Consider the following 25,195-nt stretch of genomic DNA (forward strand, 5'->3'; position numbering starts at 1 on the left):
TGTTTGGGGAGCAGAAAGTTATTTTCGCACAGATCTTCAAGATTTTTATTTCTGAGTATGAAAAGAGGTTTACTTCTGTTGGAGTTCATCTTAAAATTAAGCCAGTCAAATCTCAAAGTCTTGTAGAATGTTACTGACTGTCCTTGCAGATTGTAGCTATAGTCTAAGAATTAGTAAGGTAGCGCTGAGTCATAAAAATGCAAGTTAGTAATGGTAATTATGTTTGCTTCTCCCAGCCTAGGAAATCAACTTTCTCTTTAAAATCTCCTGGAATAAGGCCTAACACGGGCCGACATGGCTCTACCTCAGGCACTTTACGAGGTCATCCCACCCCGTTAGAAAGAGAACCGTGTAAAATCAGCTTTAGTCGGATTGCTGAGGCTGAGCTGGGATCAGCAGTGTCGGCACCAACCTCTCCCAACACGCCGTCCACCCCGCCGGCGTCTGCTGCTTCAGACCTCAGTGTGTTCCCAGACGTGGACCTCAGCGCTTCCTGTGGTGTGTGCTTGATGTAAACCATTTGGGGAAAAGGAGCCTTGCATTTCAGATCATTGTTCGCATTTTAATTAGGGAACTGTAGAATTCTTTGCAGACTCTATTGGTGTGAAAAGTGACATCTACGTGTGAAAATAGTGATTGATTAACATGAAGGGAGTAAGGCATCTTTTGTGCATTGTTTATGCATATTACTTTCTAATTTATTCCTTCAACAAAGATTTATTTAGTGGTTTTTGCACCCTATACTACATTGGGGAGTGATAAACAATGAATGAGAAAACAAGCAGATAAGTTCTGTGAAGGAAATTTTAAAAGAGACTGTGATAGGGAACTACTTATGCTAAGAAAGGAGAAACATTCCAGATACAAAGAGTCCCGGATTCATTTCTTTAAAAACTAACATTGCAAAAGATGATAAAATTCAGTACTTTGTATGTGTTATTATATATGTGACTTTATGCAAATATATTTTAAAAATAAAATCATGCCTATTACCTTCCTTTTCAAATGAATGTTTCTCTTTGCCATAGGCAGCAATAGCATCTTTGCTCCAGTCCTCTTGCCACACTCAAGTAAGTAAGGATTTGAGTTGATTCTAATGAAATGACTGTAAAGATAATAATTGAGTTAATTAAATTTGTTTATGAGTATTTTGGATTTTAGCAACATTTAAAAAATTTAAGGAATGAAATTCTTTTTTTTTTTGAGATTTTATTTTTCCTTTTTCTCCCCAAAGCCCCCCAGTACATAGCTGCACACTTTTAGTTGTGGGTCCTCCTAGTTGTGGCATATGGGATGCCACCTCAGCATGGCCTGATGAGCAGTGCCATGTCCGCGCCCAGGATCCAAACCAGTGAAGCCCAGGGCAGCCGAAGCAGAGCACGCGAACTTAACACTCGGCCATGGGGCCAGCCCCTGAAATTCTTATAAATAAATTGAATTATTTACTTATAACCGGGTGCTCTTTACTGTAGTTTGTCTTCATAATTTTACAACCTATGTATGTCCTAGGGGCTGTGTGTGACCTTGAAGAAATTGCTTAGCATCCCCAAACTTGTTAAGGATCAAATGAGCTGCCTCTGTAGGTCACCTGGCACATTGCTTGGCACAGGATGAGCAGTAACCTCAAGTCAGCTGCCTCTCCTCTCCCCACCCGTCCGGGTCACTCTCCCCTGGGGATCCTCTACTAACTCTTTGTCAGGCTGCCAGGCTCGCCCTCAAGCACTTGTTTCTTGACATGATCTTAGTTAATTACAGCACTATTTTTAGTAAAACACCATTCTGTCATTCTTAATTGTTTCATAATTTATGACATAAATGCTGTCACCTCTCTATGGTCATTTGTTTAAAACAAAATAACCCAAAAAGGGCACAGCAGCTTCAGGAGTAATTCTCCCAGTCTGGTGGACTTCTGCTTCTATCCTGGTAACATGTATATAATTTAGATAGTAGCAAGAGAATCCCATCTCCTGAGAAAGTAGGTTTATTCTTTTAAATGTTTAATTACTATACTTTGTTTTAATTTTTAAATTTTTGTCAAAGTGATAGATTCATAGAGTTTAAAAGGCAAATAGTGCTAAAACACCTAAATGGAATTAACAACAGTCCCTACCCCATGTCTGCCCACCCCTTCCCTTGTTCTCCAGTGACACGTGCACATTTTGAGATGACGTTTTTGTGCTGTTCTCTCTTTGGATCGTTAGTTGTCGACAGTGTTTGCTGACTTTCTGTTGTGGTGGATGAAGCTCTCGCCCTTCCCTCTGCCTAGTGTACTTGCCACGGCTGGGGAAACAGCGCTCCCTGCCAGGTCAGGCAGTGGGTGTTCTGGTTGTGCCTCCTTCTTGTCCAGCTGTTTCCTGAAATGAGTAACAGCTCATTAATGCTTAGGTTTTTGTTTGTTAGTTTTTTAAACATCTACTGCTCAGTCTTCCCGCAGCCTTTCATAGCACAGTTTTCTATAAGGTCAGACCACTCAAGGAAGCTATCAGGATTTTTTTTTTTTTTTTTGCTTTTTAACTTGGAAACCTTCCTGGTGCCCTTTTGTCCTGCTCCAGTTTGGACTGGTTGCCATCTCGGTCTCTGACCCAGCTGTCATCCTAGAACTTTGTTTTGTTGTCATCCTAGAAATTCCCTTCACTTCTCTCCTCCGTTGGGTCCTTTTTTTTGGATTCCTTATCCCCTTTCTGATATGTTCTCCTGTTTCAGTAGGGGCACGTCCTCCAGTAGTTACCTGAGAAAGGATACATAGGATATAAAGTTTTTAAGTTCTTGCATTTCTGAACATGTAATACATTTAATTGTTAAACTTGGCTTGGTATAGAATTTTACATCATTTTCACTCAGAATGGTGAAAGCATTTTCCCGCTGTCTTCTAGCTTTCATACTTGCTGTTTAGAAGTCCAGTATCATTCACTTATAAATTATTCATGCATAATTTTTAAATGCCTGATATGTGCAAGCTCTGTTCTTAGAGGCAAGAGATATGGCACTGAACAAAATAGACAAAAATCCTTCTGTCAATAACCGTACATTCTCAGTCTTTTTTTTTTTTTTAAAGCCAGAGGATACTTGCTGTAGCCAAGGGACCCAAAAATGCAGTCCCTTAAATGAAATAGAAATTTATTTCTCACTATAGCCAGAGTAGGTGACAACTCTGCTCCACAGGGTTTTCAAGCTAGCGGGACAATTCAGGATTCTCAAAATGTGGCTTCCATTTCTGAGTCTTGAGTAACTGCTTCAGCTGTTACCATTTTCCCACCTATAGGAACGTGGAGGGCAAGGAACTTTGTTATAAAAACGTGATCTGGGAGTGGCACACATCACTTCTGCTCTCATGCCATTGGCCCAAACTGAGTACCTGGACACACCCAGCTACAAGAGAGGCTAAGAAATGTTGTCTCTAACTGGGCAGCCTTTGTCTTGCTAAAATTCATGGGATCCTATTAGTAAAAGGAGCAAAGGGAAGGGTACACTGGGGCACAATTAGTAGTCTCTGCCACAATATATTCAAGACACGTTTAAGATCTCTTTTTTCCTAATGATCTGCACATTAACGATGATCCGCTTTGATGTGGGTCTTTGTTTCTTTCATTTTGCATGTACTTAATGAGCCTTTTAAATTTAGAGATTTATGTCTTTGATTTCTAGAAGATGTTCCTTGTATCATGTATTAATAATTTCTTCCACACAGTGTTCTCTGACTCCCTTCTTGGAGCTTCTTTCCCATGCTGTACATCCTGAATTGATCCTCTAATTTTCTTCTCTCCTAACATTATAGAAATCGTTTAGTAAATGATCCTACAGTCACTAGTGTGGAATACTGAAGTTATTTAAAATGCTCGCAAAACTGTAATCTTGTAGAGAAATGCTCTTGATAGAAAATAAAATGGTATTCATGCTTCAGCAAGGGTTATTGAGTGCTTGCTGGGAGAAGCATGACACAGTGGTTAAGTGGTGTGATTGTGGAGTAAGACACGGAAACTCTCACAGCTGTCCCAGCATCATTCAGGTATTTTCTGCCTCCAGGAGTGTGTTTGCTTCTGTGAGGAACAGAAGACCTAGCGGAGTGTGACTTAAGCCATAAGAAAGCATTCGGACTCACATGATTGGAAGTAGAGACAGGCTGCCTTAAGAATGGTTGATTCAGTGGCTCAGTGGTGTTACTAAAGACCAGGTTTCTTTTTGACTCTTCCTTGTTTTGCCCAGATTGTCGGCTTTATCTGAGACTGTTTGCCCTCGTGGTTGTGAGTGGTGGCAGGAGCCATAAAGTGTGTGCGTCTTTGTTCAGTCAGGTGAGGAGGAGAGAGAGGTACAGAGACAGACTCACAGGGCTTTTCCAGAAGAACAGGGAACTTCCTTTTCAGTAGCCCCTAACAAACCCCCTTTGAAATTTCACTAGTCTGGATTGGGTCGTGTGCCACGGCTAAGCCAGTCCCTCTGGCTGCAGGAGTGGCATTACTCGGATTGGTCTAATCAGGCCTTGTCTCTGGAGCTCAGGAGTAAGGTCAGCTGTCAGTGAAGCACTTGGCTGTGTGCGCGAAAGAGAGGCTGCTGAAAATCTGATCATGGTGAGGTGAGAAACTGAGTGCCATGCCCACTTCTTGACTGGAATTGGGGTGCGCTGGGAAGAAGTGGCCGACTAAACCACATGGGATGGATTCACCATCACCAAGAGGAGTTCTCCCGAAGGCAGGGCCGAGGATGCTGGACAGGCAACAGGCACACATCCACAGCCGGGAGTGCTCTTTCCAGCCTCCCCACACCATCTGCTAGCACCCAGGGGCATACTGTTTGTTTCAGCTATTAGCACCTTGAGCCAACAAGACCCCCTGAGGTGACTGCAGTCATGAGCAGGACAGCAATTTTTGACATGGAGTAATGAGTTTGACATCTTTACTTGGATGTCCCAGAAGCAGTTCACACTCAGTGTGTTTAAAATTAAACTCATCAACTTCTTTCCCAACTAGCTCCTGTGAACCCAGTCTCAGTATAATGATAAACAAGATATGGCCACTGCCTTTATGATAACTGTGTATGGAGAGAGATCAAATAGGGAGTTGGTCCATAATTACAGGTATTTTTAATCATATGAAAAATGAAATAAATGAAAATAGTTTCTTATTCTGTGTCTCGTTAGCATGTTTAGGGATAATTTTTCCCCTAGTACCCTATTATTTTGTAAATTTCCATTAATGTGGTTATATAACACGTCCGTTATCAATGAGAGACTTGCAAAGAGGAAGAGTCATGTAACGCAGGCCTACCGTCTGGTCTCCTTGATGGAGTTTTTATTACCTGCATACAAGTGTACCCAGTACTAGCTGCTGGCAAGATGCATGGTCTCTGTTTATGGAAGATCTTTCTCTGGGAGTTATTACAGTTTATACAAATATGTCTGTTTTGTTTGTTTTACATTAGAAAAAAAGGCTTTTCAGGGAGCAGAATCTCATTATTAATCTTAATTAAATAGTATGTCTTCCTTTAGCTAAAGTACCTACCATGTGCCAGGCACAACCACTGTGCTACGTGCTAGGGATACAAAACAAATACACACTTCTCTCAGAGGGCTTACGGTTGAATGGAGAGGATAGATAAACCAGTCTGACAGAGTCTACAGCAGATTGAAATTGTTTTGTCTTATGGCTGCACTGTGAATTGTGGTTAACTCATCTTCTTTGCCTCCAGAGCCCTTCTTCAGTTCATGCGGTAGTTTACATAAACTAAGTGACGAGCCCCTGACTCCTCCTCCGCTTCCTCCTCGGAAGAAGTTTGACCACGATGCTTCGAATCCCAAGGTAGTCAGCGGGACTTAGGTTTGCCTCAACTTGTTCAGAGTTGTGAATCTTCAGAATAGTGCTTGTTCTTATAAATATGGTTTTTAAATATTTGTGTTGTTTTATTTGAAAAATGTTTTAAATAATTGTTTAATCCTCATAACGCTTTTTCTAAAAAAGAGGCTGGGCAGATTCACAGATACTCAGAAGAAGTACATTTTCTTTCTGGTAAAGGTGGAAAGAACTTTAGTATTCAAAGCATTCTTCAAACTTTTATGCTGCATCAGAATCACCTGGAAGGCTGTTAAAACCAGATTGCCAGCGTTTCTGATTCAGTAGGTCTGGGGTGGGGCCCAAGAATTTGCATTCTAACAAGTTTCCTGCTCATGCTGCTGGTCCCTGGATCCCACCTGGAGAAGCACCACCCTAAGCCTCACTGGAGAAGCTAGAAGTAAATGGCTGGAAAGCAGAAGCCAGCATGAGTCCTCTTCACATCCTGTCCTTTCACGTCTGCAAAGCTGTGTCTTCTTTTCACTCGATTGCCTATTATTATATTTAAAATGCATAAGTTTATGAAATGTACATCCGAAGTAAGATAATCTGAGGCGTTATGTTCTAAGATTTCAATTAAAACATCTCATATATAAAAATATTGAAGTGGGCCCGGAATTAAACTGAGAATAATTTACTCATAAATCTGATCATTAAACCAGATTAACCTGTTTTAAGCCTCTGGATTTAACTTGGCACCTAAGAATTTTCAGTCTTTTAAAAAGTTTTTCTTACAGACTTTTCAGGAAGAATAGAGGTATAATTTAATTACTTTTTTTTTTTGAGGGAAATATGAAATCTGATGATGACCCTCCTGCTATTCCACCAAGACAACCTCCTCCTCCAAAGGTGAAACCCAGAGTTCCCGCTCCTTCTGGTGCATTTGAGGGGTCTCTGCACAGCCCACCTCCACCGCCGCCCAGAGAGCCTCTTCCTGACACGCCTCCACCGGTTCCCCTTCGGCCTCCAGAACACTTTATAAACTGTCCGTTTAATCTTCAGCCACCTCCCCTGGGACATCTTCACAGAGATCCAGACTGGTTCAGAGACGTTAGCACACGACCAGATTCGCCCAACACTCCTCCCAGCACACCGTCTCCACGGGTGCCACGTCGATGCTGTGTGCTCAGTTCTAGTCACAGTAATCTCACTTATCCTCAAGCTCCCCCTGTTCCACCAAGGCAGAATTCAAGCCCTCACCTACCAAAACTGCCACCAAAGACTTACAAACGGGAGCTTTCGCACCCCCCAATGTACAGACTGTCTTTGCTAGAAAACGCGGAAACTCCTCAATGACCTTAGCCATATGTAGTCATTGACACTGGAATGGTATTTGTAAAGTTTTTTTTTAATTTATTCAAAAAAAGGTATAGTATTTTAGTACTTTTTACAAATAATGCTCTTACAAAAATGCTACTGATCAAATAAGCTTTTAAAAATTGGAAAAATAAAAATACAAAAGTCCTTTACCATTATCCTCAGGTGATCAGTAGCATTGCCTTGTTTTGGATCCTCAGTGCTGCCAAAAGGCCAGTATAAAGAATTTCTATTTGCACTGTAGACTCTGCTAACATACGGTTTAAGGTGACATTGATTGCACTGAAAGGGGATAGTGCATTTGGGGAATTTTTCAAATTTGAGTAATAGCTGCCTTTTTAAGGCAGTGAATTTACACAGATATAGGGGGTGTATGGTGTTACTAATTTTTAAACTTCTTTGACCATCTTCTAATTCTTCTAGTTTTTACATCTAGGACAATTGTAAATAACACCCACTGTTCTTAAACTCTTTAATGCCATGTCTTAAATGCCAGAATTTGCTGCTGAAGACAAAAATGAAACATAGAATGAAAATAATAGAATGCACTGTTTATTATTTTGTCAAAATGTAAACAAAGACTACCTAACCCAATCATAGAGGAAGAAAGGGCATGTATCTTACTCAGATGTGCCTTTTGTTTTTGCAGACTATGGTGTCTTTAGCTAATGAGTTGCCTATTGTTTTGGAAAACAAAGTTAATATGCCGCGTGTATGTACAGTTTTGTTTATATTGTATATTTAAAGATAATCCTAGTAACCTATATAAATTTAAGTGACTTGAGGCCTATAATACAATCTGCTACTTTACTAATTCATAAATTCAGAGGAAAAGTTTCTTATGGCATAAGAACCAACTGCCTTGCCTTCAAAACTTACTAAGTTTCTCTGTAAATGTTGTTAAAATTTTTTTTTAATATTTTTTTTAGATTGGTAATATTTAAACCAGCAGATACTTAAAGCTTTATTAAACTTTTTAATCAGAGAAGTGAGTAAAACTTTTCTTTGCCATTTGGACTCCTTCCTTCCAAGTGAAGAAGGGCGTGTTTTGCTGATAGTGCATAGCAGCGGTTGTGAAACAGCCACAAGCCACGTGGTTTATTGACTGGTCTGTGGCCTTTTACTGTGCTTTGTATCAGAGTTCTTAACAAGATTAATAAACCACCCCAGTCTTACTTTTTAAAAGACTTTTAAAATGTGTTTTCATTATAAGTAACGAGGGGGGAAGATTGTTGAGTTCTGTAGAAATATGTACACACATTTTCAATATTTTGTGCAACTTAAATTACATAATCCCGCGAATTTAAGTGATGTACATTTTAGAGGCATAACTCTGTCTTAACTCTTAAACGCCATCAGCAAGCCTCCAGCCACCATTTTTGTGCATTCGGATGAGCAATCAGGAGCGCGCCAGAAAACTTAACGAGCAGGTTACAGCCGTCCTCGGTGGGGTCTGGGAAGCCGTCTGGATTTAGGGCCGATGGCGACTGCGTCAGTCGGGCTCCACCCAGGTGGAGACGCTCCGAGGCTGGCTTTCTTTTTTAAAGAGCAAACTATAGAACTAGCTTTGCCCGGAAGAGTAACGTGCGCTGTCCCTTCGCGAAGCCACGCTCGTACCGGGGAGAGTCGGGGAGTAGGCGCCCAGCGGCGGGCCCCGCCCAGGACGCCGCCTTCCGGGCTACTCTCTGCGCACGCGCCTCCTGGAAGCGCCGGGCCGCGGGCGGGGCGCGGTGGTGACGTCACTGCGCGCGCCGCGTGCTGGGCCAGCGGGATGGCGGCCGCCCGGGAGGCTCCGGTAGAGGATCCGCTGCAAAACTTCGTGCGGGTGCTGGAGAAGCGAGATGGCACGGAGTTGCGCCTCCAGCAGTACGGCTCCGGCGGCGTGGGCTGCGTGGTGTGGGACGCCGCCATCGTCCTCTGTAAATACCTGGAGACGCCCGGGTTCTCCGGCGAGGGCGCCCACGCGCTGAGCCGGCGGTCGGTGCTGGAGCTGGGCTCGGGCACGGGGGCCGTGGGGCTCATGGCCGCCACACTCGGGTAAGCCGCGGGGCGGGAGACCCCCGGGGCGGGGCGACCCCAGGGGCGGGAGACCCCCGAGGCCGGAAGACTCCGGGGCGGGGGACCCCGGGGCCCGCCTCCCCGCCGACCGCGTCGTCTTACAGGGCGGACGTCGTAGTCACCGATCTGGAGGAGTTGCAAGACTTGCTGAAGAGGAACATTAACATGAACAAGCATCTCGTCACCGGTTCTGTTCAAGCCAAGGTACTGAAATGGTTTGTATGGCCTTTCCGCTTGTTTCCAGATAGCCCTTGTAGTCCGCTTTAAATTGCGTTTCACTGCAGCGTGCTTAATACGAAGGAGACGTTCCGGGTGTTGTGTACAAAACAAGAATCTTTTACATTATTAAAGCAACACGTAAAATATTTGGTTGACGTTTTTAAGGGGGGAAGAAACAGAAGACTTTCCTTCTCCTCCGGACTACATACTGATGGCCGACTGCATATACTACGAGGAGGTGAGTACTCAGTGCAGTCTCTTCCTTAAGACCTGCCGCGTTTCCTGGATTCTGAAGCACACATCTCTTCACATTTCAACGTTTCTGAACGCGAGGTATTTGTCCTATAGTTGGTAACACAGTAAAGAGAGAGTAAAGGTCCCAGGGACCACGCGTTAATCGTGATTAACATGCAGGCCTGTGAAGGATGTTGAGAAAAGTGCCATGTGCTTTTTACTGGAGGCGTCTGTAAAAAAAAGGATTTGGCCATCTGGATCTATTATGAAAAGCTAAGATTTCTACTTTTTTTTTTTTTACTTAGCTATTCCTAGTGAATATGTTAACTGTGACATTGACAATTAAATTGCATTGTAAAGAATTCATTATTCTATAGCAAGATCTATTAGACTCAGAATGATTTCTTTAAACGGCAGTTTGTATAGCGTTGTGGACATCACCCATTTTCTAAATAATGAGCTTTGAGCCAACTTATGTTCCTTAGGATCAGACGTGTCTTGTAGGTAAATTGTTGATTGTTTAAATCCCAAATTAAATTAGATTAAATAAAGTTAAATTTTTAAGAGTGAAGTCAATTCCATTTGTTTTCCCATGGGAACTCCAAAATGCATTCACTTGAATCCTTTCTTTGGAAACTGAAATCAATACAATGGTTGATTAGTTAAGAGGAGTTTACCAATCATTAGTTAGAGAGCTTTGACTGCATGTACTTTGTTGGATGATTCAAAGATGGATAAATTGTAGGGGAGTTATAATTACCCCCATCACCTCCCCTACCCCTTTTTATAGTAAAAATATAAAATTTTTAAAGTCATAAACAAAAACCGTTAAGTTCGCGCACTCCACTTTGGTGGCCCAGGGTTTTGCCAGTTTGGATCCTGGACGCGGACGTGGCACCACTCATCAGGCCATGCTGAGGCAGCATCCTACATGCCACAACTAGAAGGACCCACAACTGAAAAATACAACTATGTACCGGGGGGCTTTGGGGAGAAAAGGGAAAAGTAAAATCTTTAAAGCAAAAAAAACCCAAAAACCGTATTCCTTTTTCAACAGTCTTTGGAGCCGTTGTTGAAAACTCTAAAAGATCTCAGTGGATCTGAGACTTGTATTATATGTTGTTATGAACAAAGAACGATGGGAAAAAATCCAGAAATCGAGAGAAAATATTTTGAGGTGAGTTCTGCACTCGGTCTGTCCTTGCAGTGCCCGTGCTTCAGGAGGGCTCTGTGATGTGTGCAAGTGCACTGCGGTCATTCTGAGTGGGAAACCCTCTCCTGTGACCCCAAGGAGAGGCTCCTTCACAGCCTGCCCTTCATCTTTTCTCATCATCTATTTATTTTTCTTTTCTCGTTAATTGATCTGGTATGTGCAGAACAATGTAAAATAATAATGCTGACACCTTGTCTCTTCTGAGAAAGTGTCCAGTGTTTCTTTATTAAACATGATGCTGGCCTTTGGGAACATAATAGTGATGTATGTATTACTTTTGGAGAATATATCATAGAAACATGATAATGTGGTATGGTTTACTTCTGTGTTTTCCTCTGCATCTTTATAAAAGCTTTGACCAAGATATTCTATTTATTTTCAGGGGTTTTTCTTTTTCTTTTTCTTTTGAAATAAAGACTCAAAGGAAGTTGCAAAAGTAGTACATAGAGCCCCATGTATCTTTCACCCATCTGCCCCCAGTGGTCCCCCAGACCCTTTTTATGGGCAAAAATCTGTCACGTTACAAGTGACTCCTTGAGGGTACATCTCTACAGCCCTGCAGTTTTATCCACTGAAAGGACTGCTTTTGTTAAATGAGAAAGTAATTATAAGACTCTCTTAGGTATATGCTAAAATGGTTTTTTATTTTCGTGTTTTTCTTGAATATGAAGAATCTTAACTTTTGAAACTGTATAGTTGAAAATGTTGTGTTATACAGTTTCAGTTGAGTTGAAACATGTAAAATGCACTTATATCAAGTGGCGGGCTCAGTTTTCCATGTGTGTACACCCAGCAACCACTGCCTGACATAAAGATAGGGAACGTTTTCTGTCTGTAGGACCTGAGAGGCTCCACGTGCCCCTTCCCCGTCAGTGCTCCGCCAGAGGCAATCACCCTTCTGACTGTCCCTCAGGATAGCTCCTGCGATTGAACTTGAAGTATATCTCTTTTAAATTTATAGCTCCTTCAACTAGACTTTGACTTTGAAAAAATTCCTTTGGAAAAACATGATGAGGAATATCGAAGCGAAGATATTCATATTTTATACATCAGAAAGAAAAAATCGGTAAGTACATTCTGGGCTTTTCATCCTCTGGGAGATTTCATCAGCCGGCAGCTGTCTCAGCCCGTGTGTGGTGTAGACGTTGATTCTGGTGTGGGTAAACACTGGCTTTGAGCACCAGCTCTCACTGTTAAGATCTCTTTCCTGGCCTCGGGTTCTTCCTCTACAACACAGCATGCCTTTTTTCTAAAGGTGCCGTCCGGCTGTGAATTACTTTGTAATTGGGCATTACCTCCAACAATACTTTAGCTGTTTATAAGGTTTTGTTTTCTCAGAGATTTTAAAATACCAGTTCTGACCTTTGTGAACTTTCTCCAACCATTCAGATTTTTTTTTTAAAGATTTTATTTTTTCCTCTTTCTCCCCAAAGCCACCCGGTACATAGTTGTATATTCTTCGTTGTGGGTCCTTCTAGTTGTGGCATGTGGGACGCCACCCCAGCGTGGCCCGATGAGCAGTGCCATATCCGCGCCCAGGACCCGAACCAACGAAACACTGGGCCCCCTGCAGCAGAGCGCACAAACTCAACCACTCGGCCACAGGGCCAGCCCCAACCGTTCAGATTTTTTTAATAGTCAAAGTAAAAAATATAACAAGGCCGATCTATCTAATAAAGAAAAATGCACTCAGATAGAATTGATGTATGTCGCCTTTTTGTTGCTTTCTGTACCTGTTATAACAGCTGCATTTTATGCAGGTTGCCTCTGCGATGCCTCTGCGATGCCTAGAGTTTGAGCCTCTGGAAAGAATTGTGTCCCATCTGTCTGTGTGTCCCCAGCACCTCTTTTGTGTATGTGACTGTATAAGGCAGGGATATGGTCGATTTCATGAATTAAGGCTGCAGAATATAAGAAGTCCTGCTTGTTTCTGTTATCTTTGCTTTGATTGAATTTGTTTGTGATGGAGTTTCTTGATTATGTGAGTTCTGGCCAAAAGCAAATAACCTGTAATTTGGGGATCGAGACTAGGTGTAGGACCATAAGGAAAGAAGAGCAGTGTGATAGTAATTCAGGTCAGCTGACTTTTATGTGGCGTGGTGCTGGAGATAGAAAGACACGTAAAAAATGCCCTATGCCTTGAAGGATCCAGTTTTAGCTGAAGCTGTTGTGTAGTTTTAAAAGTAGAAGTTGTTTGAGGCATGAAGATTTCGTTTCCTAAATATAAAGACTTTTTTTTTTTTGCAAAGAATCATTTCTTTTTCAAAAAATTTGAGATACCATAAAATTCACCCTTTTAAAGTGTACAATTCAGTGGTGGTTAGTACATTCACGAAGTTGCACGACCATCTGCACTCTCTAACTTCAAACATTTTCATCACCCCAGAAAGAAACCCCATACTCATTAGCAGTTACTTCCTATTCCTGCTTTCTTCCCGTTGCCAGTCCCTGGCAACCACTGATCTACTTTGTGTCTATGGATTTGCCTGTTCTGAACATTTCATATAAATGGAACCACACACTCCGTGGCTTCTTGTGTCTGGCGCCTTTCCCTCAGCACAGTGTTTTCAGGCTTCATCCATGTTGTATCGTGCAGGAGCACTTCACTCCTCCTTATAGTCAAATGATATTCCTTTGTATGGATACACCACACCTTATCAATCCGTTGTCAGTCAGTGGACATTTTGGTTGTTTCCACTTCTTGGCTGTAATAAATAATGTTGCTATGCATATTTCTGTACACATTTTTGTGTGACATAATGTTTTCAAATCTCCTGGGTATATACCTAGAGTAGAAGTGCTGGGTCATGTGGGAACTCTGTTTAACTTTTTGAGCAATTGTCGAACTATTCCAAAGCTGCTGTACCATTTTACATTCCTATCAGCGATGTCTGAGGGTTCCGGTTTCTTCATATCCTCACCAGCACTTGTCATTGTCCATCTTTTTTTGAGTATAGCCATCTTAGTAGGTATGAAATGATATCTTATTGTGGTATATTTTCATTTCCCTAGTGACTAATGATGTTGAGTATCTTTTCATGTGCTTATTGGCCTTTTGTACATCTTTGCAGACATACTGTGCCCATTTTTAAATTGAGTTGTCTTTTTACTGTTGAGTTGTGAGAGTTCTTTATGTATTGTGGATACTGGACCCTCAGCAGACACATGACTTCCAAATACTTCCTCTCATCCTGGGGGTTGTCATCTTTTTTTTTCCCCCCCTGCTTTTATCTCCCCAAATGCCCCCAGTACATAGTTGTAAATTATAGTTGCGGGTCCTTCTAGTTGTGGCATGTGGGACACCACCTCAGCATGGCCTGACAAGCGGTGCTATGTCCGCACCCAGGATCCAAACCCTGGGCCGCCGAAGCAGAGTACGCGAACCTACCCACTTGGCCCGGGGGCCGGCCCCTCATTTTTTTGGATAGTAAGCCCTCTGAAGCACAGGGGTTTTAATTTTGACGACGTCTGGTGTCTTTGTGTTTTCTTTGGTTGCTTGTGCATTAGGTGTCAGTGGGAAAAGCCATCTCTAAGTGTTATGCATGATTGTTCCTTGGGATTGCATTTAGCCGTTACTCGGTCTGCTACCTAGTATTAAGTACCTGGTAAATACTTAACTTCTGATAAGAAATCAATTTTTTTCTTCCTGCAGAAATTTCCATCGTGAAAACTTTAATCATCTCACCCAAGCCTCTAACAACCTGGGTAAGCTAAAGATGTGAATGGAGCATGTGAAAACAGCATGGGAAGATTGCGTTCACAGATTTTTTCCAGCATGTCCTTCGAGACCCGCTATATAGACGACGACCACCACGGGCTGGCTGTGATAGGAAGATGCCTGCGGGCCTGAAATCCGGCTTCATTTACTTTTAGCTCGGCATCAAGTTCTGTCTGAAAGCAGCACTGTATGTCAGTCCCTCCTCAAATAAAATCGGTGTTGAGGTGAGCCTGAAGTCTGCCAGAGGCCAGCGGAGAAGCGGGGTTGACCTGCCGCTTCCTCAGCAAACTAGAGATAAATTGATCGATCTCTAAAGGGTTGTCTATTACTACGTAACAATGTTTAAACTCAAACCAGTACATTTTAGTTTGTCTTCAAGATAGATACATTTAAAAGGGGGTTTTCATTGTAACGTAATTATGCGGTGGTTTTGTCATATGTATCTTCCACTTCATTACTTTTAAGATAGCTTTAATATTTAAGGGTTCTTTTACTTAAGAAATACTGAAAATATTGTTTTGTGTACTTACGTTGGCCACAGTTTTCTTTTCCTCCACCATGCATGTCTCTGTGAGTTAGAGAGTCAGTGATACTGGGTGCGTTGGGAAGACTGAAAGTGAAATCAGGAGGTCGGGAGGGGGCCGAGGTAGGTTTACAAGATTTTTATTTGAGAAAGGAGTGAGAACAAAAGCCCCGTTTCAGGCTCGTGCACTTGTGTGGCTCATGCACTTTCCCTCGTGTATATCTTCCAGGAAAGTGGGGCTGAAATCTCTGGTGTTAACTGGTTTACGTGAAACAGAGAAAGGTTTTTAAATAACTGAAATGTGGTTCTGTACACATTCACCAAATGATTTGGATTCTGTGTAGTCTGTTTTAGGTGTGATAATCTGCGCACAGGCTGGTCTGTCAGGGACTTGAGTCTCGCTGGTTCTGAAGAGGAGTGGAACCTGGACGGAATTCTTGTGCTCACAGGCGCGGGTGCATGGTGGTGGCACGTTTTATGTGTTAAAATAAACATCGTTTTTGAGATCCTGTGACTTTGTGAATGTTTCAGAAATAGCTTTGAAGAAAATGAACATGTAAAGCAGGTGACTGCTTTCCAGAAAGAGCAAAAGCAGCCCTAATTAGAGAAATTTAGGATCAAAGTCAAGAGAAAGTTCTTTCCTTCAGGCTTACTTCAGTCTTTAAAGTTTGTTTTGCTGTTCCTTTTCAAAGTGCTTTGTTCGTACGCCTTTAGCATTCCATTAAGCAGTTTACTAAGCAGTTAGTGTAGCCTCGATCTATGATCCTTTGTTAGTTACAGGTAGCACCAGCTTTTATTAGTGAAGTCTCAGGACAAATGACCACTTTCTAGCTTGTTCCATGACTTTATGGAACTTGTAAAAGTGAGCTTGACATCGATCACCTGCAGTTGTCCACCCAGATTCCACAGGCCCCTTTTCACCCTCCTCCCTTTGACGTCCCTGTATGAATGTCATACGGCTCCTGTGCCTCGGACTGGTGCGCCAGAGCCTCCTGGGGGTCAGCCTCTGTGCCGTCCCCAGAATCACACCTGTGCTTGTGTGTGCTTCCTCCCCCTCCCTGTCCACTCCCCACTCCCTGACTCGGCTTATCACCTCCTTCCTAAGTCACCTGCATTCGTTCATTGCTGTCTGTGTCTGGGAACTGACCTAAGCTACTAATTTAAAGAGTTAAGTGATTTATGAGAGAAGGTCAAATGGGATTTTTTTTTCCTATTCTGCAATAAAGCCAAAACAGAGGTTAACAGGTGCCCAGTCCCCAGGTCCCAAGATCACAGAGCCATTTTAGGACAGGGAGCACTGCAGCCCTCACTGAGGGTGCCAGTTCTTGCAGCACGCCCTGTCACTGGCCGCGCCCCCAAGCCTGGGCAGGCCTGGCAAAGGACTCCCTTGAGGAGAGCATCTTGGGGAGTGGGGCTTGGTCCTTTGGGCTCTCATGAGGGAGGGAACTGCATCTGCACTCAGAGACCCCAGGAGGGAGGCCAGGGGAATAATTCAAGATTCAGGATGCCTCCAAGAAGACCAGCTTCTTTCCACCTGGGTGGGGGCGTGTACCCAGCAGATGAGTGCGTTTGTTGTTTTATTGCAGAGCATGAGAATGGGATCTGAGAGGTAACCTGGGGACTGTCAGCAGAGGCTCTGCAGGGGCATCCTGCCAGCCAGAGAGGTGATAGGCCAGTTGGGGGCTGGAGGACTCCGGCAGCATGTTAAAAGGCAGCTGCAACAGATGAGCGAGGTGTGATGCCACCAGCTGGGGGGTCAGCCAGAACACAGCCAACTCAAATCTCAAGGGGCTGCCAGTGCTGAGGGACGAGCCTCCTGTCCTCCAGGCGAGGGGAGGTTGCCACTGTGCACAGTGAAACCCATAGGCCACTTACCGGAAGGCAGTTATAGCCAGTTAGGGAGTCCCCGCCGTAAGTCAGTGTTTCTCAGCCCGGGCTGCGCCTGGGATCACCTGGAAAGGCGGATGCAAACAGAAGCCCTGTTAGGCCCCAGCCCAGCCCAGTGAAATCAGCAGCACGGTATTTTTGTTAAAGAGCTCCAGACAGTCTTTGTGTTTAGCCTAAACTGAGAATCATTGCAATAAGGAAACCTAACATCGACTTCCAAGGGGAGAGAGCAGAGGGAGGAGAAATAGAAAGGTGCACCGTCCGCGATGAGAGTGGGCCGCCACTGCAGGGGAGGGAGAGCTGTGAAGCGACGTGGAACCTACGAAACAGGAGGCTTTAAAATAAACAGGGCTGGGCTCTAGAAACTATTGAAATATTGGAAATTTAGAGAATCTGCCAAGAAGGTAGAGGTGATGCAACAAGGAGAGGGGAATTCAGTCGCTGGAAGAGCACTGTCGCAGGCGTGTCCCTATGACAGGAGTCTCCTCTACTGCGGGTCATAACCGCGGGTCCACGGGTCACGTTTGGTGAGCCTGGGAGTGGAGTTAGGTTATTCTTAGTTATTTTCAGAAGTATTAATAATCCAGAATGACTGTTAGTGGGGTTTTTACACAGCATACCTTTTTAATTTTTCTTACCCTTTTCCTTGAAAGTGTCCTTGTTAAATGATGCCAAATACACTATTAACTCAGACTGTTGATAGCGTTTTCATTGAAGACTGTGGGTCATGGAGCTATGACTGTTGTCCCAAAGGTTCCCTGTAGATGGCGTTGCCTGACCTTGTCTTTGAAGAGTCAATAGCAAGGAAGCTGTTAAAATATTTTGAAATGGAATCACACTTGCATTTTAAAGATGAACTAAATGAGACTTTACAGAATCAACCTACCTATCGTGAGTTCCTTTCGAAGCATAACACGGTTATCTTAGTCCGTTCAGGCCGCTGTAACAAAATACCGCAGACGGGTGCCTTATGAACGACAGGCATTTGCCACTCCCAGTTCTGGAGGCTGGGTTGTTAGAACAAGATCAAGGCCCGCGTCCTCACAGGCAGCTGTCTCTCATGTAACTCCATGGCAGAGGGGCGCGGGATCTCCCTGGGGTCTCTGACAGGGCACTCGGCCCCTTTGCCAGAGCTCCACCCTCATGTCCTTTCACCTCCCAAGAGGCCCTACCTCCGGGTACGGTCACATTAGGGGACTGGGTCTCAGCAGACGGGCTTGCAGACCGTCGTAACAGTGTGAGCGAGGCTGGATTTTGTTTCTTATTAAATTGTATCTGATTTATCCTTCTGTCCATTGCATTCGGATAGGCCTTTGGAATTTTCGAGTGTCATTCATAAAGCTACATAAATTGTAACTCATAAACCATCTCTCTGCTATCGATATCTTCTGTGAGAGAGAGACGGACGTATAAGAGGCTAAATTAGTTCAAGTTCCGAAAAGTAAATTCACCTTGAAAGGAACCTTTTATATTATGCATGATTTTACATCTGAGCCCTTGAAACATCTGATTAACCTTAATTAGTTTTCAGAGCAGTGTGCCTTCCTCACCAGAGTGGTATGCGGCTTTTACGTCAGGCTTTCGCCACTTCTGATCCTGGGCGCAGACATGGCACCACTCATCAGGCCACTTGAGGCGGCGTCCCACATGCCACAACTAGAAGGACCCACAACTAAAAATATACAACTGTGTACTGGGGGGATTTGGGGAGAAAAAGAAGAAAATAAAAAGAAGACTGGCAACGGATGTTAGCTCAGGTGCCAATCTTAAAAAAAATATGTTAGAGCAGGGCTGGACCAGTGGCACAGCGGTTAAGTGCACACGTTCCACTTTGGCGGCCCGGGTTCACTAGTTCAGATCCCGGATGTGGACATGGCACCACTCAGCAAGCCATGCTGTGGCAGACGTCCCACATATAAAGTAGAGGAAGATGGGCACGGATGTTAGCTCAGGGCCAGTCTTCCTCAGCAAAAAGAGGAGGATTGGCGGCAGACCTTGGCTCAGGGCTAATCTTCCTCAAAATAAAAAAAAAAAAAAATGTTAGAGCAAATTAATCTCTACAACAATTTTTTCTCACGTGCATTCTGAAAACAGTGTCAGAGCACAGGCCGTGAGACCTGATGTCTGGATTTGAGTCCCAGGTCTGCATTTACTAGCTGTGTGACCTTGAGGAAGTTACTTAAACTCTCTGTACCTCTGCTTCCTCGTATGTAAGGTGAGGATCCTCATAGTATCTCCTCAGGGTTTGCTGTGGGGATTAAGTCAGTTTAACACATGCAGTGCCCTTAGGTGCTGGACGTGGTCAGCGTTCAGTAGATGCTGTGATGACCGTTGGGGGCATTACTTGACATGTGGGGCCTGGGGAAGTGTGTGCAATGAAATCGATTTGATCTGTGTTGCAGTGTGAATTCTGGGCACCTTTTTGCGAATACGGACCCATGTAAACGGCTCCCGGTCATGGTGGGAATGGCACCTGGGTTGGGAGGAGGTTGAGAACCCGGCTCTGCAGGACTCGTATTTGAACAAGTAAGCAATTTTAGAAAGAAAAAGAAAATACGGCGGAAGACAAACCTTTGCCTGCTTCATTGTTACAGTTCTGAAGCAAATTCCATGAGCATTCCAAGGCCGGTAGAGAGGAAATCCTCACCAGATGGTGCAGGCGCCTGGGCCTGCCGGCTGCAGCGCCAAGGGTAGCCTCCCAGCTCCTGGGCTGCTTCCTGCTGTGGTTCTGCCCTCTGTTCAGCTGAGGCCGGTTGGTAGCAGCGGATCAGAGTACAGCAGCAGGTCATTTTCCCGCAGTCGGGGACTGTGTCCACACAACGGTGTGCAGAGTTGAGATGTACTGACTCACAGAGCAAGAGGACACTCAGACGCTTCTGTGGCAGCTGCCTCCTTTTCCATGAGGCAGGGGCTGGGCTCCGCTGGCCCCTCAGGCTGACTGTGTCTGTACCGCAGACAAGGCGAGAGCCAGAGCCTTGACTCGTGTCTGCGCCGCCCTGCCCCTGTGAAGTGGTGCATGTGCTTTGCTGCATTATATTAAGCTTTCAAGGCCTTTCTGCTTTCAACTGATGGAAAAGATTGTCATGAACACTAAGTAGCTGGTCTTAATTTTTGGAAACGTTTATTGCTTACCTATAATATCCTCACTTACTCTGATGAAGAATAAGTTCATACTTTTTACTGTTCACAGGGTTGAAAACAATGATATTTCTTCCTCGCAAAACAAAATTAAGACCCCTGAAAAAAGAGATGTGGCTCTTAGAGGCGTCGCTGTGGGACGGTCAGCAAACTGCCTTGTGTTGTCGCTCTGCTGCAGCCCCACTGGCCGGTTGGTAAACCCTCCGTGGCCAGTGCTCGTGGATGCCCGGACACCCGGGTGGCTTTTCAGAGTTAACTTTCATTGTGATTCGTTAATCTGTTGCAGTCCAGCACGGAGCAGTCTGGTTCCAGGCCGGCGCTGGCTCCCCGCCGCTCTGAGAAATCACTGCTGGAGTGACGTCTACAACCAGGCAGGCTGTGTGTCCCGTGCAGTCCCTGCCCTCTTCCCTCAGGAGGCGCTGGAAGCCCGCTCGTGCTGCACACACGGCACAGCTGTGTGCTGGGGGCTCCAGCTACAAACAGCGCGTTTTATAAACCAAAACTTAGACGAGCCCCTCTACACTGACGTTCAGAGAGCGAGCAAGCGAGCGAGGAATCATTTCATGGCCTCTAGTTCACTTCGAACAGAGGCCTGGGCTCCTGAAACGGAAAAACAGGAAAAACAAGTTCCCCACTCCCACAGATAATAAATGTTTAACCAGAGAACGTCTTTGGATTTCACTGACATTTGTGAATGTAGGTACAATCATGTGCTTTTAAAATAGCCATCTTCTTTCTAAATCTCGTCAGAAGGATTTAAAGAAAATTCTCTTGTTGACAACTCTCTTTTCACTCTCAGGAAGTGTCTGACTCCGCAGTCAGTCTGTTGCTCTGTCTGAAGCAAGCGTCTGGCTGTTAACCTGGGGGTCCAGGGAGCGGGAGGAGCAGCAGGGGCCCGTGTGGGCGGCGGGAGCAGCGCTGCGGGACCCCAGCTCGGCTCTAAATCCACCGCCCACCCTCTACTCACCGGGCTCCAACGTTCTGTTTCTCTCTTAAGGAATCGCCCCCTGTCTAGCCGTGTGTCCTTGGGCAAGTTCGACTCTGAATGTTAGTATCCCTTCTGTAAATGAGGACTCTCCCCACTGGGCAGCCTGTGGTGGTGGCCGAACCAGATACTGCATGGGCACGAGGGCGAGAAGAAGCCGTCTCCCCAGCAGGGGCCTCAACTGCTCCTCTGGGAATTCAGACCAGTCACTCCTCACAAACGAGAGGCCGTCCTGCATAAACAGAAGGTGAGGTGGCCCAGGACACGCAGACAAAAGCCCCCACCGCCACAGGGGAGGGATTCCAGGCGGAGCAGCGTGCCCATCATCTACTTTCACGTCCCACCCTGCCTTCGCCTCCTCCTTAGACCCCACCTGCATCACAGGAAGGGCTGAGAAGTCACTGGACAAGACTCGAGAGGCTGCTCCTACCAAAAACTCCTGTGGGACCTGAATAAGATGCGAGGCATTCCTGGCAGAGACTTGGCGGAATGTAACAGCAGAACAAAGCAGAGAAGGAGCCACCTTTGAGAGCCCGCAGGTCCCAGCGCAGCAGCCACTTAGCAGAGGAGATCCTGGAGACGCCCCAGGGGACAGCACACGAAATACTAAATACGGTTGTTGCTTTGAAAGTCTTCCCACATTTAACCCAAAGTTGAGGCCCCATATGTAGTCTCTAGAACAAAACCCAGTGCAGAAGATCCTCAATACGTTTACATTCTCTTCCCTTCCCGCTCTGTGACTTCTCTGCAACATTCGACACATTGATTCACTTTTCAATTCAGTCAGCAAACAGGTGCTTGCCAGGTGTCTGGGATGCACGCTGGTACTCTGTTAGGGACTAGGGGCAAATAAATTGATAAAGTGCACTTAAGCTGCTCACTTACCCGTAATATGATAGACACATGCAAAAATAATTGCAACTCTGAGAGCCCGCCCACACGGCTGGGCCAACACTGGTGGCACAGCACTCTCCTAATGTGGAGCTGCACACCGTCCACCGTCCACCGTCCGCCTCCCCAGAGCCCGCCCGGCCGAGTGGAAACGCACCTCTGCACGCGCCCGTGGCCGCCCTCTGCTCTCTTACGGAAGCGGACTTTTCTGGATGCGGCATGCTCTGCTGCGTCTGTGTTTGCTCACCATCTGCCCATGTAGCGGACAATAGTAGCTATGACTTGTCCTCCATCAGGCCTTCTGCCAACCATCTGACAAAGACCCAATTTCATCTAAGAAGCCGCTGCACTGACCCCCTCTGCTGCCCAATGACCAAGCCCAGCCCAACAGCCTCATGTCACCAGCCACAGTTTAAGGGTGGGTGTCACATGACCCAGGCTAACCCCACAGAGCCCTCCTGGATAAGAGGCACTTTCGCTTTTCTGGGGAAGCTAAAGCTAAGGATGCAATAAGCCTTGAGCTACCCCAAAATAAAAGCCAGCACCGAGGAGAGCAGAGTCTAGAAACCAAGAGAGAAATCGGGACCCTTCCTGATGATTCTGTTTGAGCCAGCTGACACCAGACATACCAGAAGCCGGCTGCACCCCTGGCCCCCCAGTTCTATAGCCTAGTTAACTTGGTTCTGCTGGTTTGGGGTTGCCGTGTTGCAGGCCCTGACTGGGGAGCTTTCAGACCTTTCCACCCTTCACACTTGGCTCCTATCTTAAGATGCTTTCAAACACTACTTTTCCTAGGAAGCAGTCTGCTCTGTAAGTCTTCATTTTGTCCATAAGACCAGTCAGGTCATCTTAGCCATCAATTTACAAGCTTCTAGGACAGTGTTAGTTGCTGAGCATACTGTGGCAATCTTATCCTATCAAACTACGAAGGTAAGAGTCAGCAAAACTGAAGAAACAGGGGCCGGCCCGCTGGCGTAGAAAGCAGTTAAGTTTGTGCACTGCACTTTAGTGGCCCAGGGTTTGCGGGTTCAGATCCTGGGTGCGAACCTACACACCGCTCATTAATCCACATTGTGGAGGTGTCCCACATACGAAATAGAGGAAGACTGTCACAGACGTTAGCTCAGTGACAATCTTCCTCAAGCAAAAAGAGGAAGATTGGCAATGGATGTTAGTTCCAGGCCAATCTTCCTCACTAAAAAAAAAAAAAAGTAAAGAAACAAAAACCCATTATGGGAGTGGTTTAACTGTGTTAACAAAAAGAGCAAATCCACCACCTTTGCACCCAGAAAATGTTCAAGTCCACCTCTCCACCCCATCATGGGACCGTTATTTAGAGGGAACATCTCAGGAGTGGAGAACACGAATTGCTTAGGAGAGCGGGAGGGTTCTGGGGCTGGACTGACGCCTGTGGCCGGGTGGTGCCCGCACAGTGGAGGGAGGGCTGCCGTGTGTGTTAGGAGAGGTCCTTGGGCAGCGAGGTCAGAGACCCCGAGGGCAGGATCAGGAACAGAGGTGTCATCTGGGACAGGTTAAACTTCTTGCTGCTTTTCTCCTGGGTTCAGGAAAAGCCCACATTTAGTGTGGAGTTTCAACTTTTTACCTCTTTTATTGAAATTCCCTTTAGTTACACAGTTTTCAGGAAAGTCTGACACCCAGGCATAGCCCACAGGTGGTGGCAGCGAGTGAAGGGGCCGCTGTAACCAACACAGCTGCCCCGCGTTCCTCCTCTGGGGAGGCCCACTTGAAACTGTCGATACAATTTACATTCACATCCGGTTATTCCAAATAATTGGTAAGGGAGTTTTAAAAGTTAATTGTGATTTCTTGTATGGGTCACTGAGGTGGTTATAATGCGACTCTACAGCATCCTGAAACCAAAATGAGAAAAAAATACCTAAAACAAAACTATGAATTTCAGAAGCTTCTAGAATGATCCCTGACTCTCACAAGGGCTAATTTATGAAAGACATAAGACAACTATTCACTTCCTGTTCCCACAGTAGAGTACTGGGTTGATTTTAAAGGCAGGTTTGGTGATTGACAGATGACTGGCTGCGGGTGTAGGAGAATTCAATTACCAACCAATAGGAAACCAGATCAAGTGTTGGGGTTTACATATGGATGAGCTTGGGACTGTCAAAACTGATGTAAGTGCTACCTTCTGTGCTCTGGCTTAATGTGATCAGGGCTACATAAGACCCAAGCTAATATTGCCACTTAGCAATTCAGAGCTTTGCATTTAGCGATCTCTGCCAGACTTGAGCAATGTGAGCAGAGAGTATGGGTGTGTGTGTGTGTGTGTGTTAGGAGGTGGAGGCTATAAGCAGATTTGTAATAACTGATAAAAGGCTCGGGGAATTCTAGTCCCAATGTCTCTAGGGCACGGGCACAACTTGCCAAACAGCCCTGAAAAATGTGACCGTTCTTCCGCAGCAAAAAGAATGGCATTGTTTGCTGTCCTTCCACGAGGATGCTGGCAAGGAGAGGGGGACTCTGTGAAAAGGGCCGGGACTCTGGCTGCTCAGCCTCCCATCGGGAGGAGGAGAAAGGGCTCCGGCTTGTGAATCTCCCCAGAAACACTTCTCCAACCGCTGGAGGGTTCCCAGGACTCTCTGACCCACCTGTGAGTTCCCAGGGGGTCTGCCACCGTCTTTCCAAATAGTCAATGCCAAGTATTGACCGTGATTAAGAGAGTGGCCCCCCACCCCGCAGGTCACCCTGTCCCTCTCCTGGTTAAGGATGTGCCTCAGCCCTGTGGTGGAAACTTCCTGGGCAGATAGAAGCCAGAGGGTGGAGGCTGACCTCCCACCCCTGCTGTTGACCTGCTCCGAGTCCTCACGGGCCCCTGGGCTGAGTGTGTTCTTCACCAGTAAGATGGGTGATGGTGGTGGTGTGACATCCTGGGATGCTCAAATGGGAAACTGAGAGCTCAACGTGAGAGCTGGATAGAGAGGTGAGTCACCATGTTTGGTGCTCACAGTGACAAAGGCCAGAATCCTTCCTGCCCTCTCAGCTGAGCCTCCACTCCAGGTAAACAGAGTCAGCTCCCCGGAGGGCTGGCTCTCCGCCACAGGCCAGCTGTGGCCCTGCTTCCCCTCTGAGTGAGCTTGCTCCTGGGCACAAGGTCCACATAGGGTGGAGGCGGTTGTGACCGGTTCCCCTTGTCTCTCCCTGTCTTCCTCTCAGA

General features: G+C 45.5%; 2 protein-coding genes across 7 annotated transcripts in view; both read left to right on the forward strand.

Annotated features, from left to right (window-relative positions):
* The window catches only part of SOS2 (SOS Ras/Rho guanine nucleotide exchange factor 2), a 72,100-nt gene extending 63,976 nt beyond the window's left edge, over positions 1-8,124 (forward strand). Inside the window, exons 20-23 of the mRNA XM_046652262.1 lie at positions 237-498; positions 1,029-1,070; positions 5,683-5,792; positions 6,609-8,124. Of these exons, the coding sequence (XP_046508218.1) occupies positions 237-498; positions 1,029-1,070; positions 5,683-5,792; positions 6,609-7,118 (924 nt within the window). The 3' untranslated portion in view covers positions 7,119-8,124. The remainder of the gene's footprint in view (positions 1-236; positions 499-1,028; positions 1,071-5,682; positions 5,793-6,608) is intronic.
* Positions 8,125-8,454: 330 nt separating this feature from the next.
* On the forward strand, positions 8,455-15,610 carry VCPKMT (valosin containing protein lysine methyltransferase). Of its 6 annotated transcripts, none has more exons than XR_006887421.1 (7): positions 8,455-9,176; positions 9,302-9,412; positions 9,582-9,654; positions 10,708-10,827; positions 11,825-11,929; positions 14,516-14,805; positions 15,449-15,610. XR_006887421.1 is itself a non-coding variant. In XM_046652265.1 (7 exons), the coding sequence occupies exons 1-6, from the start codon at positions 8,620-8,622 to the stop codon at positions 14,528-14,530; spliced, it is 981 nt and encodes a 326-aa protein (XP_046508221.1). In that variant the 5' UTR covers positions 8,455-8,619; the 3' UTR covers positions 14,531-14,568; positions 15,449-15,610. The 6 variants fall into 6 exon arrangements, 5 of the variants coding, with proteins under 5 accessions (XP_046508221.1, XP_046508219.1, XP_046508223.1 ...); XM_046652265.1 differs by having other exon boundaries at positions 14,516-14,568; XM_046652263.1 differs by having other exon boundaries at positions 14,516-15,610.
* The last annotated feature ends 9,585 nt before the right edge of the window (positions 15,611-25,195 follow it).

Source organism: Equus quagga, chromosome 2, assembly GCF_021613505.1.
Source record: "Equus quagga isolate Etosha38 chromosome 2, UCLA_HA_Equagga_1.0, whole genome shotgun sequence".
Taxonomy (NCBI): Eukaryota; Metazoa; Chordata; class Mammalia; order Perissodactyla; family Equidae; genus Equus; species Equus quagga.

Bases quoted from the DNA above. Each gene is read 5' to 3' on its own strand.
- VCPKMT (XM_046652263.1), top strand. From the start codon at position 8,620: ATGGCGACTGCGTCAGTCGGGCTCCACCCAGGTGGAGACGCTCCGAGG. The intron at 9,177-9,301 runs GTAAGCCGCGGG...GTCGTCTTACAG, and splicing joins CTCATGGCCGCCACACTCGG to GGCGGACGTCGTAGTCACCG. The intron at 10,828-11,824 runs GTGAGTTCTGCA...TTAAATTTATAG, and splicing joins TCGAGAGAAAATATTTTGAG to CTCCTTCAACTAGACTTTGA.